This window comes from Ambystoma mexicanum, chromosome 10 (assembly GCF_040938575.1).
Source record: "Ambystoma mexicanum isolate Mex_15411 chromosome 10, UKY_AmexF1_1, whole genome shotgun sequence".
Classification (NCBI taxonomy): domain Eukaryota; kingdom Metazoa; phylum Chordata; class Amphibia; order Caudata; family Ambystomatidae; genus Ambystoma; species Ambystoma mexicanum.
Window position 1 is genome coordinate 1495487928 of NC_090932.1, and position 17724 is coordinate 1495505651.

Below are 17724 nucleotides of genomic sequence, written 5' to 3' on the forward strand. Positions count from 1 at the left end.
GCGCAGCGTCCGTTGCTCAGTTCCGTTTTTCCGCGCTTACTCAGTGCCTCGGAATACCGTTGCTCAGTTCTTAGTCAGATTAATCCTATTTACCTCGAGTTATTCGATCCGTACTCGATGGCTTCCTCGTCGGAACCGACAACTCCTCGATCCGGCTTCAAGAAATATCGAGAATGTGGGAAAAAGATGTCGTTGACCGATCCTCACAGAAATTGTCTGTGGTGTTTGGGAGCTGAACACCATTGTTCGGAGTGCGAGGATTGTATGTCCATGACAGCTAAGGCCCTGAAGGAGCGTAGGGGGGAAGCTGGAGAAAGGTAAGACTTTTAAAGCTTCTTCTTCGTCGACAAAGTCGAGACATTCGTCTCCTCGTCACCATTCGCGCTCCAGGTCTCGGAGTGGGTCTCATCACTCCTCGAGATCGAAGCACTCGAAGAGGAGACGTCGAAGATCCCCTTATCCGTCTTCCTCTTCCTCTGTTTCGCCAAAAAGAATCCCTTGCCCCACGAAACATAGTTCCCGGGCTGAATGGGAGGAATTCCGAAAAAATATGATGAGCGTCTTCGAGAACGTGGCCTCGACCCCCTCGAAGACTGCCGAGAGCGATGCTCTGGTCGAAAGACCTGAAGGTCAAAAACGCCGCGAGTCGCAGTACCCGGCGAAAGAAACCTCTCGAGCGCGTCTCGAACCCTCGAGCAGGACTATGACCTCCAAACCTTCCTCGAAGGTTCCGTTGATGCCGTCGACGAAGGTTCCGTCGAGGTCGATGTCTTCGACGCCGTTGTCGAGGGGACCTTCGACACACGGGTCTGTCGACTCGACGCCGGCTTCGACACCGGCGTCCACGCCAAGAAAAGTCACGGTTACCACACATCCAGTGACTATCCCCAGGCCCTCGACGTCGATGGCTTCGATATTGTCGAGTAGAATTCCAATTCTGTGGAGGTCTTCAAGGCCTCCGCCTCTGTTTTCGACGCCACGCTCGAAGCCTTCGACGTCGGCGTCGACGACATCGACGTTTTCAAGGCCAATAATGACAAGTTCGGCACCCTCTGCCTTGGAAATGGGATTTACTCCCTTCATGAGTTCAGAACAATTGAGAACTATATCCTCAATTTTAGAAGAGGGTGATTTGTCTGAACAGGAAGACACATTTCAGTTACAGGGACCTGTAACCCCAGTTAGAGAGGAATTTTCCTCTGAAGAGCGCAGATTAAAGGATCTTCATGATTCTTTACATGAGGCAAGTGGGTTAGACACTTCCCCTGAGGTGGAGTTTGCTAAGCCAGACCCGGGGGAGCATGCTGAAACCCCCTACAGAGCCTTAATGGCCAGGATTACAGAGTTCATGGGGTGGTCTGCACCTTCACAATCTTTCCAACAAGATGACCTCATGGATATTCTTGACAAAGGCCCACAGGAGGATCCTGTGGTGCCTTTTCATAAAGCTCTTCAGAGAAAGATCATGACAAACTGGGAAACCCCAGATGTAGTACCAGCAGTAAATAAAAAACTGTCTACAAAGTACAGGGTATCTTCTACAGACCCAGAGCTTTTGTCTAAACACCCATCCCCAGAAAGTCTGGTGGTACAGGCAGCATCCTCTACCGATGTCAAGACGGCCACAGGACAGGGACGATAAAAAATATGATGCTATGGCAAAGAAAGTCTTTTCAGCATGTAGCATGGCGTTAAAATCTGTTAATGCTACTTGCACCCTTGCTAGGTTCAGCCATACACTTTGGGAGTGTGCTTCTACAGCGGCTGACTGCATCCAGGAGGGAGAAGAAAGGGATGCGTTCCTGAATATTATACAGGACGGTAAAGACGCTATGTGCGAATCCCTCCAGACGGGCATTGATTCGGCTGACAGTATCAGCAGAGCAATGGCGGCAAGTACATCAACCAGGAGATTTGCTTGGTTGAGAAAGTCTGGTTTTGCCCCAGATGTGCAAGCCAGGCTCTTGAACATGCCATTCGATGGCTCTTCTTTGTTCGGGAAAAAGGCGGATGACAGTTTAGAGAAACTGCAAACTTCAAAAGCAGCAGCAAAATCCCTAGGAGCTGCAATCCGTCAGACTCCTTTTCGTCCCCCAGGAACCTCTGCGAGGGGCAAGTCCTTTCGCTTCTACTCTGCATTCGGAAGAGGTAGAGGACGACCGGCTCAAAGGGGTCAAAGAAGAACTACCCGAGGTGGACAGGGTAGATATTCAAAAGCCGCAGCAACAGCAGGTGCCTCTTTACCATCGGCATCTGCATCAGCCGCCCCAAAACCACTCTGAGGACTTCTTTCACAGGACACCTGTAGGAGGCAGGTTGACTCAACATCTGACGGTATGGCAGGCTATCACGTCAGATGCTTGGGCATTGGAAACAGTTGCCCAAGTTTACTGCCTGCCTTTCCTACGTATACCTCAGAGTCATCCACCGGGGATCAGCTCTCAGAAAGCTCCAGATCCGCTCCTCTTGCAGGAAATTTGGGACCTGCTAGAGAAAGGTGCCATAGAACCGGTACCTGTAGCGGAGAGGAACAAGGGCTGGTACTCCCCTTACTTTCTCATTCCAAAGAAAGACGGAGGAATGAGACCCATCTTGGACTTGCGAGAATTGAACAAATTCCTCAGAAAAGACAAATTCAAGATGGTCACTCTTTCTCAGATCCTCCAGGCCTTTCAGTTCCAGGACTGGTTGGTATCTCTGGACCTTCAGGACGCTTATTTCCATGTGCCTATCCATCTCAAACACAGGAAATACCTGAGGTTCGCAATTGGCAACTCTCACTATCAATTTCGAGTGCTGCCATTTGGGCTGACCTCCGCCCCGAGGGTCTTCACCAAGTTAATGTCGGTAGTGGCTGCAAGTCTAAGGAGGGAAGGGATTCACGTCTACCCCTACCTGGACGATTGGTTGATCAGGGCTGTTTCTCCGGAACAAGCTCAGATCCAGCTAAATCACGTGTGCCACTTCCTTCACAGACTGGGCTTCTCCCTCAATTTAAAGAAGTCACAAATGATGCCATCGCAGAGACTCCAGTTCATAGGAGCGATCCTGGATACTTCCCTGGGAAAAGCCTCGCCACCAGAGGTGAGGGCTCAAGATATTCTACAGATGGTTACCAAGGTCCAGCATGCCCAACGTCTCCCAGCCTTCGACTTTTTGAGGTTGCTAGGCCTCATGGCATCCTGCATTTTCCTAGTGCCAGAGGCTCGCCTGAGAATGAGATCCCTCCAGTGGGCACTGAGGACTCAGTGGTCACAATTCTCAGGGAGAATGACAGATCTTCTTCAGGTTTCCGGCAGGGTGGCTCGAGACCTTCAGTGGTGGGCCTGTCAGGAGAACATTCTGAAAGGAGAACAGTTTTGGCAAGCCTGGCCGGAGATAACAGTAGTCACGGATGCCTCACTCACGGGGTGGGGAGCCCACGCCAACGACTTGACCATCAGCGGTCGTTGGTCTCCATCGGAGTCCAGACTACACATCAACCTGTTAGAGCTGAGAGCCATCAGACTTGCGCTGAAGGCGTTCCTGCCAGCTGTACAAGGGAAGAACGTCCTGATAATGACGGACAACACGGTGGCCATGCATTACCTCAACAAAAGAGGAGGCGTAGGATCACTACCCCTGTGCAGGGAGGCGATGCAGCTCTGGTTTTGGGCAATCCAAGAAGGAATCTCTCTATCGGCAGTTCACCTAGCCGGAGAGAAGAACTTGACAGCGGACGCTCTGAGCAGGCAGAACACAGTCTCCCACGAGTGGGAGCTAGCTCAGGAAGTCCTTCAAGAGATCTTCGCCCTTTGGGGAACCCCTCAGGTAGATCTGTTCGCCACCAGCCTAAACAGGAAATGCGACCTGTTCTGCTCAAGGGAATTTCCCCCGAGAGGAGCTCTGGGAGACGCGTTCATAGTGGACTGGGAGTTTCCGCTTCTGTACGTGTTCCCACCGGTCCCTGTCATTCCTCAAATGATCAGGAGGTTGAGAAGATTCCGGCGAACCATGATCCTAATTGCCCCGGATTGGGCCAGGAGAACATGGTACCCGGACCTTCTAGACTTGTCCATCTGCCCTCCAATTCGACTTCCACTCAGAGAGAACCTACTCTCACAGAAGGGAGGTCAGGTTCTCCATCCAGACATCAAAACCCTCAACCTTCACGCTTGGCTTCTGAAAGGCTGAGGTACAAGGATTGGGACCTCCCTGATGATGTTATGGAGGTGTTGCTTTCAGCAAGGAGGCCAGCAACAAAGTCTTTATACCGCTGCCGTTGGAACAGATTTTGCAGCTGGTGTAGAGAACAGAATATCGACCCTTTTTCATGTGGTACACCAATGGTTTTGTCCTTCCTACTATATTTGGCAAATTCAGGCCTTCAAGTGGGCACCATTAAGGGCTATCTCGCAGCGCTATCCATCTTTAAGCGTACTGCGGAAGAACCATCCTATTTCAAATTACCCTTGGTAATACAGTTTCTAAAGGGGTTAACCAATGTTTATCCCCCAAGACCATTCCAAGTTCCCCTATGGGATTTAAACTTAGTACTAACTTTCCTGATGGGTACACCTTTCGAACCTCTCCATTCTTGTTCGTTAAGATTCCTTACCCTTAAAACTGTTTTATTAATAGCACTTACATCTGCTAGAAGGGTGAGCGAATTACAAGCTCTTTCTTGTAAACCCCCTCATACTATATTTCACAAAGACAAAGTAGTCCTGCAAGTGAAGCCTAATTTCCTCCCAAAGGTGGTTTCTGAATTTCATATCACTCAGAAGATTACCGTACCATCTTTCTATCCTCCTCCTCACCCGGGGAAAGAGGAAGAGAGGTTACACAGGCTAGACCCTAGGAGGGCTTTAAGTTTTTACATTGGTAGACTAGCCAGGATAAGACAGGCAGACCAGCTGTTTGTAGGTTACACAGGTCACAAGCTGGGGTTACCAATAACTAAGCAGACCATTTCCAGATGGATCATTCTAGCCATTCTGGAATGTTATAAACTGGCAGGGAAGGAGCCCCCTCAAAACCTTAGGGCTCACTCGACCAGAGGTATTGCAGCTTCATCGGCCCTCAAAAGAGGCATGCCGGTTAAAGACATGTGTGCGGCCGCTACATGGTCGTCTGTCCATACCTTTACACGTTTTTACAATCTGGATTCCTCCTCCAGTCAAGAGACTAGGTTTGGAAGGGCTGTACTGCATTCTATTCATCAATAGAAGACAGCGTGAAGTCAGTACTCCCTCCTCCGATAATAGAATACTGCTATGGGAGCCTATCTAAGATGAGGAATACGTCGGAGGACACAATCCCTTCGAAGAACAAGTTACTTCTTACCTTGTAACGTTCTTTCGACGGGATGTTCCTCCGACGTATTCCTCATCGACCCTCCCATCCATCCCCGCAGTTCTACTTCCCTTGTTGTTGCAGCTTATGCTCCTTCAGGGTGATTAGTTAGTCCAGAAAGTATTATTGTGGGCTACAAAACGGAACTGAGCAACGGACGCTGCGCGCGGCCTTTATAGGCAGGGTGACGTCGACACGGCGGCTGTCGAAGGACATCGACTCGGAGGACGTCGACGCGCAGCGCCCTCTAGAGAAAAAATTTTACGAGGCCAGCAGAGCTGGAAGGAGATATCTAAGATGAGGAATACGTCGGAGGAACATCCCGTCGAAAGAACGTTACAAGATAAGAAGTAACTTGTTCTTCTATGGATTCTTCTGCCTCAGATTCCTCATTTCCCCTCCCATCCATCCCTGCTCAGAAAGTCGGTGGTTGGTACGCGCCTTCTTTTCCTTTGGCTTGGTGATGATCCTCTTTGTCCGTTTTCCGTATTTTCTGCCACCGGTTACTTGGAGAAAAAAACAATTTTTCTAACAGTACATTGTAGTGTTTGTTGCAATTGTTCCTCCTTTGGAGGTCTATAGTTATTTCATTTTAAGGGCTCATTAGCCTGTTTGTTCTTTCTGTTTTGCTGTGCAGATGGTTGCTCGGGGGAAAAAGTGGATAACTGAGATGTGGAGCATAGTGACGAGGTATTTATATGACGCCTGACGTCACATCTGGAGCCGGCGACCAGATGCCGAGCAAGACGGATTGATGGTAGACGGCCGGGTCGAGGTCCACTAATGCCCCCTGTTGAAAATTTTCCAAAGCTGCAGAGCTGGATGGAATATCTATCAGATGAGGAATCTGCGGGAGAAGAATCCATAGAAAGAAAATTATGTTAAGTAATTTTTCCTTCTTCACGATCCAGGTTCTGGTCCAACTCCTGAATCTTGTGAGTAAGTTTCCGCCTATCCCTTTTATTGTCCCTGATTGGGATTTCAACCTGGCTTTCACCTGTCTTATGCCAGCTCTGCTTTAGCCATTACATTCTTGTTCTTTGCGGCTGCTGACATGGAAAACAGCCTTTCTAGTTGCCATCACTTTTGGCCAGATTGGCCAGCGAGTTTCAGGCCCTCTCTTGCAAACCACCATTTCTTAGTTAAGTATCTCTTAAAGGGAGACCAGTGTTCTTGCCAAGGTGGTGTCAGAATTCCATCTTTCTTAGGCGATAGATCGTCCGGTGTTCTACCCACCTCCGCACCCCTCCAAGGAGATTTTCCACCGATTGGACCCCAAGGAAACTTTACACTTCTATGTACCAACACAGCGAAATATAGAAAAACAGACCAGTTGTTCGTAGCCTACTCCTTTTCCCAGAAAGGGCTAGCTGTTTCAAAGCAGGCAGTCTCACGATAGATCACATTGTGTATTTTGGAATGCTTCCATACTGCAGACAAAGAATTGCCTCCTGGCGACAGGGCCCACTCTACCAGTGGGATCTCCACCTCTATGGCTCTGCAAAGGGAAATACTGGTTAGGGACATCTTCTGGGCCACAATCTGATCCTGGCTTCACATATTAACGAAGCATCACAGCTTGGACGTAGCCCGTTGGGATGGTGCTTGCTTCAGAAGGGCAGTGTTGCCTTTCTACTGCTTTCGGAGTCCATCTTATCAGGAATCTGCGGGAGAAAAGCAATCCATAGGAGAAATTACTTACAGTAATATTCTTTCTATGGATTCTTATCCCTCAGATTCCTCATCAGCCCCCGCCATCCATTCCTGCTGAGAAAGAGTTGGAAGTAGGTATTGTCTTTTCCCGAGAGGGGGCTGACGGCAATGGTTCTTCAATTTGTTGCTCTTCTTGCTAGCTAGCCACGTCTCTCTTAAAAAAAAATTAAAACTATTTCAAAAGAAAACCTTTTTAGGATCTGTTTATCCGTGTTTTTCTAATCCTTTGTTGGCTAGTTGGCCACTCTTTTCTCACTGGTTTTCCTCTGCAGCGGGTTGGCTTGGGGGAATAAAAATGGGATCTGAAGTACGGGGCATAGTGACGCAGTATATATACAATGCCCCAAGTCCCATTCGGAGCGGTCGATCCAGCACTGAGTCAGAACGGATCGATGATCGATGGCAGAGACAAGGTCCACTATGCCTCCTGTCAAAGTCTTTTCTGAGCAGCTGAAGCTGGAAGGGGATATCTATCTGATCAGGAATCTGCGGGAGAAGAATCCTTAGAAAGAACATTACGGTAAGTCATTTCACCTTTCATGTGCCGATCCATCAGAGGCCAAGGCGGTTCCTGAGATTCATTATTGGGGACACGCAGTATCAGTTCAAAGTGCTCCCTTTTGGCCTAACCTCTGCACCCAGGGTTTTCACCAAGCTGATGGCCGTGGTGGTGGTGGCTTACCTCAGGAGATCCAGCATCAATTTCTTCCCTTATTTGGGTGACTGGTTGATTCTTGGAAGGTCACCAGAATAGGTATCGGCTTAGTTCAAGGACACCTGCTCCCTGCTTCACAGTTTGGGCTTCTCCCGAAATTTTCAGAAGTCTCAGGTTATTCCAAAGCAAAGGCTCCAATTCATATTAGCAGTCCAGGAAAACTCAGGCAGGGAAGGCCTGACAGAGGAAAAAGTCATTGGTGTCAGCCAGATTGTCACACTCTTCCAGAACAATGGCAGTCTTCCGGCGGCTTCCTTCCTGTTCCTCTTGGGCCTCATGGGTTTTCTTGGGGCCAGCGTGCGGATGCAATCCCTCTAATGGCTTTAGAGGTCTCAGTACTTAGGCAACATAAATGACATCCTGATGGTGTCTAGGTCAGTGGCCAGTGATCTCTCATGGTGTGCCAACAGGAAGAGCATGATGGCAGGGAAATCTTTTTGGCCACTCTGTCCTGAAGCACAGGTTATCATGGATGCGTCCCGAAGGGCTGGGGCGCTCACTGAGGGAATCCGCATGTGAATGTCCTTAGGTCTCCACTGAAGAGCCAACAGGCTCTAAGGGGGGCATTGAGAGATGTGTTTCCGGTGCAGTGAGTCTTCGACCACCATTAAGCATTTCCCCAGGTTCCCGTCATCTTGAGGATTCTCAGGAGGTTGAGGCGGTGCCAGTCCACTGTGATCTTGTTCGCTCTGTATTGGGCCAGGAGAAAGTGGTACTTTGACATTCTGGAAATTGCTGTCTGCCCATCTGGCTGGCTTCCCCGGAAGATCAGCTGCTCCACCCAAACACTGAATCCTTCAATCTACATGTGTGGCTCCTGAGAGAATGAAGTATGATGACTGGGACCTCTCGGGGGAGATGCTTGAACTGTTACTGACTGCACATAGACCTTCCATGAGGTCCCTCTATGGGTGCAGATGGAGGAAGTTTGAGGTGTGGTTTAGAGATCTGGGAATGTACCCCATCTAATGCCCCACCACCAAAGGGATGGGGTTTCTTCTTTCTTTGGCCTCTTCGGCTTATAGATGGACATAGGCAAGGGCTATTAAACTTTCTTGTCCTTGTTTAGGAGGACACTGGATCAAGGTTCCTTCTTCTCGATTCCATTGATGGACCAGTTTCTGAAATGCCTTGTGAATTGGTTTCCTACAACGTTCTTTGTGGTTCCAGCCTGGGACCTGAATTTGTTTCTAACCTTCTTGATGGCTGTTCTGTTTTAGCATATGCATTCCTTGTCCGTTTGGTTGCTTAATCTCAAGCCGCGACTTGGTCATCCCTCCATGCATTCATAAACTCTGCAATCTGGGCTGACGCCCAGTTTTGGGAAAGCAGTGTTGCATAGTTTTCTGGTTTAAATCTCATCCTGCCTCAGAATTCTATACTCTGCCAGATAATTCAATCCATTGAAGGAGAAATTACTTACCCGTAATGTTCTTTCTATGGCTTATTCTCCCGCAGCTTCATTATCGCTCTCCCAGCCTTCCTCGCTATGAAGGGGTCTTTGCTCTTGCTCTCGTGAATCCTTTTTCTTGCGGGTCGACTTTTGAAAGATAGATACCGCTTTGTGTTTTTAAAAAATATATATATATCTGAGATTGGTTGTACATTACGACACGTCTGGTTTTTAATCTAGCAGTAGCTCTTTAGTCTGTTCCTCTCCAAAAGAAAATAGTCAAGTCTAGAGTTGAGCGACTATGCTGAGACGAACTATGTCCCCAGTCAATGTTTTCAGAGCAGGTGACGTTGAATGAGAATATCTATCAAGATAAAGAATCTGCCGAGAAGTCTCTATAGAAAGAACCTTACTGGTAAGTAATTTCTTCTTCTGATGGACCTTTGTCCCATGGATTCCTCATCGGATTTGGGGTAGCATGTAGTACACCTTAGTTCTGATGTTCCTCCGTTCCGAGTGCTAGGGAAAAAGGGTGGAACTTAAGTTACAGGACAAGGCACCTCTACATGTAGTACTTTCCCCAATATCATGTCCAGCGTGGGGCATGTAGAGGCATTGGGCGGAGCTGAATTTGCACTGCGCTCCCTGGCGGTGGCGAAGTTTCCGAAGAGCAGCTGGCACTTGGAGATTGAAATCATAGATGAGGAATCTCTGGGAGGAGCATCCATCAGAAAGAACATTATTGAGAGGCAAGTAATTTGTTCATCTATCGCAAAGAATATTTCCGACGTTAAGTAACTTTTTCTTCTGGTGAAGAAGAGTAGTTGTATAAGGTAGGAGTGCAAATGTAGAAAAGTCCACACACTCACAGCAGTGAAGATGTAGCTGTAAAACTGTGAAGCAACAATGTCTATGAAATGCTGGCAGCATTACATGCGTTGTGAGACCAAACACATATAATGAAGGCCGTGGAAGGTGTAATAAAAGACCTCTACATAAAGTGTTCAAAGTATGGAACTGAAAACTAGGCAATTGTTCTGCAGCCAAGGTTGCTAACCAGATTAAAAGAGGCCTAGATTATGGGAAGATCCATTGTGTGAAAAAGTGTAGAGCAAGCTGGGGACTGTTTTGTTTCAGCAGGCTGGCATTGTACCTATTAAATGGGTTGGGTGGTTTTAAACTGCCATTTTTGTCTACATACCTGAAGTTCAATTTCACCAAATGAGCATTTTACAATTGCATCAGAACACAATGTGCATTGCTGTGATATGTTTAATATATTTAAAAAAATGCTTTGTATATTATGTAAGCATTTTTCTTTTCTTATTAGATTTCTTTTCAATCTGTGTTTCGGCTGTGCGCAGAGAGAAAGCAGACACTCATTAGGACCCTTGTTCAGAACCCAAAAATGGATACCAGCCTTGTGCTGAAGTATTGCCGGTAATATCTTGTGATTGTCACTTTAAAGCATGTTGGTGAAATTAAGAATTGTGAATGTGATTGAGTTACGCCTACAACATATTTTGTAACCTAACCCTCAGAGTTTGGTTCACAGATCCCAACGGACTGACTCCCCTTTCCCAATTCCCCCGTCCTTAAAATATAAAAGATAACGAGAATGTTTAAGAAAATGGAGGCGCTCAAAGACTGCAAAAAGTTGGAAGCAAAAACTGTGGTCTAAACTAATGTTTCTATGAATGCTTTAGAATATATGGAACCCCAGGGAAACATCTGTGTCTAACAATTATGAAGCATAATGGCCTGTGGAGGATGAGTCAGGGTACCTCTTCTTAGCCTTATCTCACACGGGGAAACATCTTTATAAGATAGCTTTAGCTCTGTTTTAACAAACTTAGCAACGTGAAGTGTGTGCCTTTTAACTATAACTTGTGAATTCATCCTCTTAGTATTTTGCTGTTCCATGATATCTAAACAGTAATTTTAACTTTGTCGTTACATAGTTTTCTATTTTGTAACTTGTGTTTGAAATTGTACATTGATGTATGGATTTTTCATCTGAGAGAAATAAAAATGGGCATGATGATTGTAGAAGTGTCCACAAAGTAGATAAACTGATGTTCAGCATGCACTGCTTCAATTGTCTTGTTAATGTTTTACTTTAATGAAATAATTCGACCAAGCATTTTACTGACGGGGATTGTGAATCTTGTCAAACATTCCATCTTGCATTTCCCTTTGAATCTGTTTTCACTTTGTTTTGACCCTCCGTCTACATGCAGATTGCAACTGAACAATGTTGTTTCCCTTCAGAACCTTCATGCTGAACAGTGATGCAGCTCTCCAGATTTACATAGAGACACTGCTTCTTCAGGGTGCAAGCATAAAAGTCAATGATGGCGATGCTGCAGAAGAGGTGGCAGAAGAGACACTACATCTACCACATTCTGAGGCACTGGCAAGGGCATTAGATATTATTCCTTTACTGGAAAGCACACAGAATCTGGTTCTCAGTCTCAGCGGAATACTGAATAAGGTAACAAAATGTTAAAGGGCTAAGACATCATTTGCGGTTTAGTAACACCAGTAAAATGATTATGCTACCCCGTTTGTCGCATCTACTCCTCCATTTGTACACAGTTTCGTTGTTGTAGACAAAATACCTTCAGCTATGTTGACGAAATATGGGTATAATAAAGAAATACATTTAGTTATTTACTGGTTTAGTTATGACTACTGAGATGATCTGAAACCTTTCCATGTACCCAAGTTTGTGTGTTCTTCCTGAAGGCATGGTATGAGAGTAAGGGACAAGAATGTCAAGTAGCTATAAAATCAATAATGATATTAACTATTAGCATATGAGTATGTCAGTGCTGTCCTCTCCCTGCAGCCCCCTTTCAATTTTTCCACTGCCTTGTTTTATCTTTTTTCCATCTATTTCTATTTGTCTTTTTTCTGCTTCCCTTCTGAACATCCTCATCCCTCCTCAGTTTAACATAATTCATGACGTGTATGTTAATCCTGATCACCATTTTGCGGCAGGAGGGAATGATGAAGCTGTGCGGTTCGCTGCATCCTCTTCCCCTGTATCCAGTAGTACTAGTTATGGACTGAATTCCTAACACTGTTGTTTTTTGGCATAAGGATATTTCAATGTCATTTTTAATATAGGCTGTGGAAATTTGTCATGTGCAAAGGGCTTTTGGTGTCCCTCCAGGTCCCATGAGTTGGGTCCTTTCCTAAGTCAAGAATCTTGCCTTTTGTGTCAAAAAACTTGACTTCACACCCCATTTCAGGATAATGATAAGTTCTTGCTTCTTACACTTCTCCATTTTGACGATCAACAATACCATGTGACAACAGAGTTACGTTTCTAGAGGTATTCTTACATTGAAAATGGTTTGCAATACTGTATGAATGGAAAGAATTGTCATCAAATAAATCGCACCTGCCTGTATCAATAATTTTCATACACTCATGAATATATAATTTAAACAAGTCACAACATGCAGTATATTCTTTCATACAAAAAAAAATACTTTTAAGAAATCACATTACATACCCAACAAAAATAAAATAACTGGACAATCATTTCAGCAGTTCACCAGTTCAAAAGTCTTTTGTTGAACCTGCTTTTTTCAAAGTGCAAGTGCTTTAACAATTTAAAGTCCTTTAGTAGCACTGCCCTTTATGCTACCATTACTCCATCAAAGTGCTAGTACTCATTTTCAAATTTTTCTCAATCCATCAAAGTCTAAATTCTATAATTGTGCAGCAATCCTTAATATATTTTTTTCGTCTCATCAAATCAATGGATTGCATTCTCCTGCAGTGCTCCAGCCTTGCATTTTCCATAGATTCTCATGAAGTATGATTATTACCCGTTGTCAGGCTGGGAATCCTTGGTAAATAGAACAGTTTATTTTTTTAAACTAAAGAACATCAGTCACTAGTAGTCATTTTAGGTCATACCGCACACAGCCACTAAAAAGTGCTCTTATTTCCACCACAAGAGTTTCGCGTTGGGAGTCCCCTTGAAAAATCTGTCATTTGACGTTTTCAACAGTTTTTCTATGAATTTTGACATTTTGAGGATCTTGCAGTCTGGCGATGCTTGGGGTTGCACTCCGGTCTTGTAGCTGGCTTTCCTGTGAGTGGATTCCCCTCTCGGAAGGTGAGGCCTACATCCAGCACAGCTGAGTTCAGGAGAAAGTCTGCTCAAGGCCTGTGCCTGGTGCAGCCTGAAGAATGTTTTTGTGGATGTCCTCCCCAACAACTGCCTCTACTGTCTGCATCCAACATACATCTTCCAGGATTGTGAGAACTATGAGTCATTTTCCAATAAAATGCTGCAAGAGCGCCACCGTAGGTTAATGGTGTGGCTCGATGATGCCGGGTGGGGCCTCTGAATCAGCTTCGGTCTGCAGTCATGCCTCGCTCAGGAGACCAGCACAGTGTACCACCTCTAGCAAGCGGTCCAGGTCAAATGAAGAGGCATCTCGGAGCATGAAAAAGTCAGACTACGACGCCCTCCTCTGGATCATCTAGAAAGTATAAGTCATCTCCGTCGACCACTCAGGGCAGGTCTTTCCCCATTGTCAAAGTCGTCCATGTCTTCACCTACGACTCAAGACGGAACTTCGTCTACTAAAAGTAAGGTCCTGTTGACGCAGACATCTTCGACCACAACACTGTCGACCATGACTAAGACCCCACCGATGAGTGTTAGAAAACCTTCAACCACAATTACCTCGATCAAGTCCACCATGATTAGGGCTATTCCTGCGGCACAGTTGGCTCCGGCACCGTCGACTCCTTTCTTAGCTTAGCCAATCATCCTTGTTCCCCAGGCCTATTCGCCCTCTTCCACTTGCTCTTAGGGTCACCCACAGAAAGATCAGGTTGGTCAGCTGTCTCCCCCCCACCCCCAGAAGACATCCTAGCACCCAATTAGGATGTAGAATGGCAAATGGGAGTCTGCTCCTAAGACGGGATGGTGTTGGGGGAGGTCCCCACCAACCCCAAATTGGACATGCCTCCACCTAATGCAGCGCCGACTCTGGGGCTTGTCCCTCCTGCCATTCATAGAGACGTCTCTTTGGACATTCGAGCCACTTTAAAATCACTGGCGTTGGAGCTCCAACACAGAGTGTCTGATCCTTCTGCACCAATGCCTCCACACCCACGCCACCAACACAGGCACAGATGAGTTGATGACCTTAGCCCTGCAGACCCCGAACAGGATGAGGTTCCTCTTTGAGATTCTCCACTGCACAAGATTGGCTCTTTTCACTCCCTAATATCCCAGGTGAAGATCATGCTTGGGCTAGCCCCTGAAGAGGAAAAGAAAGACTGCTTGCTTTACCAGCGGTGAGAACAGCAGTGAAACTCAATTGTGGCCATACCCCTGCTGGGGAATATCTGGGAAGACTGTTTGTTAGCCATGACCAGCGATTTCTCTGCACCTCCAAAGTAGCATAGGTTTGATTAAAACGTATAGAGTAGCGGACAGTGCTCCTACATGTCTTAGGTTTCAACCTGGCCCAGACTTTATGGTGTCGGCGGCAGCATTCAAAGGCTCTGCCAACCCTTCCCCCACCTGCTTGATTCCCCCAGACAAGGACAGAAAATGTCTGGATGCATTTGGGAGTAGGATAGTCTCAATGGCCGCCACAATCATCAAGGCAGCCAATGCAATGGTTATCCTGTCTAGGTACGACCGAGAGCTCTGGTTCAAGATGAGACCTATTCTTGAGTACCTGCCAGACGATTAGAAAGAGGAGGCTTTCGCCCTTGTTCGCGAAGAAGAGGCAGCCTCGGATCATGCAATTTCCGTCTGTGTACATCGCAGACTCTGGGTTCCAACAGTGGGGGAATGGTGATGTACTTTGCAGGCAAGGCTTGCTCAAGGCTGCCAGTTTCCGGCCAGAAGTTCAGCCAAAGATTGTAGACCTGCCGTTTAATGGGTTTGACCTCTTCTGACAAAAGGCGGACGAGCCCTTGTAGACCACCAAGACTGACAGCCAGCTTGCTAGTCACATTGCAGCAAGAGTCTTGTTTCTCCAGGACGACAAGAGAATATCAGCCTTCCTACCAATCGCAATCCTACAGGTTTCCTTCCTACTTGGCATCGTACGCATTCAAGAGTAAGTCACAATCTTGCAGTGGCAGGTCCTCTCTTGATCAGTCCTTTAATCATCACAGCAGCCATTGGATGCGATGAGGAGTTTCAGCAGATTTCCTCATTCACCTGGATTCAGGATATACCTCCAGGAAAACTCCATGTTTCTGACAGAGGTGAGGGGTCTTCGGATATAAACATACCCCCCCCATTCACTCAATCACACACCAGTGCATTCATCATACAGCACTCAATCAGGCTCACAGACATTCACGTCATTCGCCCAAAAGCAGACACTCAAAAAAGTGGATGTGTATTGGGGCAACTCCCAGCCTTTCAGATCACTCCCTGCATTCATTCAGTTTCACTTTAGCTTGAAAATTGTATTCATCCTCTAAACCAATAGTATTACAAAGGTAGCGGGCGCCCCTCTCTCGCAAGAACAGACATGATAACCTGTTCAGTGGTTATTAACCACTTGAGAGTTCGCAGCCACTGCTTTTACTCACTGTGCCTTTCACAGATGGGAAATATCCATTTGCATATCAGTCTTTGTCCTGCCCAGGGGCAGTCCAGCACCGAAATACAATGGCAATTCCAATCTGAACGAGAGTACCACCAGCAACCCCATACACGTGTTTCACCCTTGTTGGGGATCATCAGTGAGGTGAAGCTGATGCCTCTCTAAGCACAGTGAGAGGGAGACCACGTCTGGTTGCCCCCAGGAGACCTAGGGTTACCAATCCCAGGTTCCTTAACAAATAGTATTACAAAGGTAGCGGGCGCCCCTCTCTCGCAAGAACAGACATGATAACCTGTTCAGTGGTTATTAACCACTTGAGAGTTCGCAGCCACTGCTTTTACTCACTGTGCCTTTCACAGATGGGAAATATCCATTTGCATATCAGTCTTTGTCCTGCCCAGGGGCAGTCCAGCACCGAAATACAATGGCAATTCCAATCTGAACGAGAGTACCACCAGCAACCCCATACACGTGTTTCACCCTTGTTGGGGATCATCAGTGAGGTGAAGCTGATGCCTCTCTAAGCACAGTGAGAGGGAGACCACGTCTGGTTGCCCCCAGGAGACCTAGGGTTACCAATCCCAGGTTCCTTAACAAATAGTATTACAAAGGTAGCGGGCGCCCCTCTCTCGCAAGAACAGACATGATAACCTGTTCAGTGGTTATTAACCACTTGAGAGTTCGCAGCCACTGCTTTTACTCACTGTGCCTTTCACAGATGGGAAATATCCATTTGCATATCAGTCTTTGTCCTGCCCAGGGGCAGTCCAGCACCGAAATACAATGGCAATTCCAATCTGAACGAGAGTACCACCAGCAACCCCATACACGTGTTTCACCCTTGTTGGGGATCATCAGTGAGGTGAAGCTGATGCCTCTCTAAGCACAGTGAGAGGGAGACCACGTCTGGTTGCCCCCAGGAGACCTAGGGTTACCAATCCCAGGTTCCTTAACAAATAGTATTACAAAGGTAGCGGGCGCCCCTCTCTCGCAAGAACAGACATGATAACCTGTTCAGTGGTTATTAACCACTTGAGAGTTCGCAGCCACTGCTTTTACTCACTGTGCCTTTCACAGATGGGAAATATCCATTTGCATATCAGTCTTTGTCCTGCCCAGGGGCAGTCCAGCACCGAAATACAATGGCAATTCCAATCTGAACGAGAGTACCACCAGCAACCCCATACACGTGTTTCACCCTTGTTGGGGATCATCAGTGAGGTGAAGCTGATGCCTCTCTAAGCACAGTGAGAGGGAGACCACGTCTGGTTGCCCCCAGGAGACCTAGGGTTACCAATCCCAGGTTCCTTAACAAATAGTATTACAAAGGTAGCGGGCGCCCCTCTCTCGCAAGAACAGACATGATAACCTGTTCAGTGGTTATTAACCACTTGAGAGTTCGCAGCCACTGCTTTTACTCACTGTGCCTTTCACCTCTCATCCTCTAAACCAATCGCTGTCCTTTGGGTCATACTGCCCCTGTCCAATGACGGTCCTCTCCCTAAGCTCCACCATTGGAAGTCATCTTCAGATTTTTTCAGTGTTGGGAGTTCTCTTCGTGCTCTATGATCGACTACAGGCAGCAAGGACTTGCTGTCGGTGCGAAAATCACACTACATTGCAGATCTTTCATTGAGTTTCGAGAAGGCCCGGACTTGGGTCTACTTGGCTCTGTTCCACCATGACCTGGGAAATGATGCCTCTTCAAACTCTGAAATGTGGATTTCGTGAACATGTACGTCGAAGATAAACACCATAAATGCTTGCATCCAGGCCATAATGAGGAGGGATACAAGGTCTTATGTGGATTTTTTGAAATACAAAGAAGGATCACTACAGCTGGCTGGCAGCGTGACTCAAATCAGGCAAGGCCTCGGACTCTGCTTCCGGGCATGGTCATGCTTCCCCCAGGACGAGCCGGCCCCACAAACATGCTCCCTTTAAGAGGTCGAGATCCTTTGAGG

The 17724-nt window shown here is 46.8% G+C and overlaps 1 protein-coding gene across 2 annotated transcripts in view; it reads left to right on the forward strand.

Annotated features, from left to right (window-relative positions):
* Positions 1 to 17724, forward strand: part of KNTC1 (kinetochore associated 1) — a 2501313-nt gene that overhangs the window by 1487875 nt on the left and 995714 nt on the right. For both annotated transcript variants that reach the window (XM_069619627.1, XM_069619628.1), the window contains exons 44-45: positions 10486 to 10595; positions 11427 to 11649. In XM_069619627.1, the coding sequence (XP_069475728.1) occupies positions 10486 to 10595; positions 11427 to 11649 (333 nt within the window). The remainder of the gene's footprint in view (positions 1 to 10485; positions 10596 to 11426; positions 11650 to 17724) is intronic.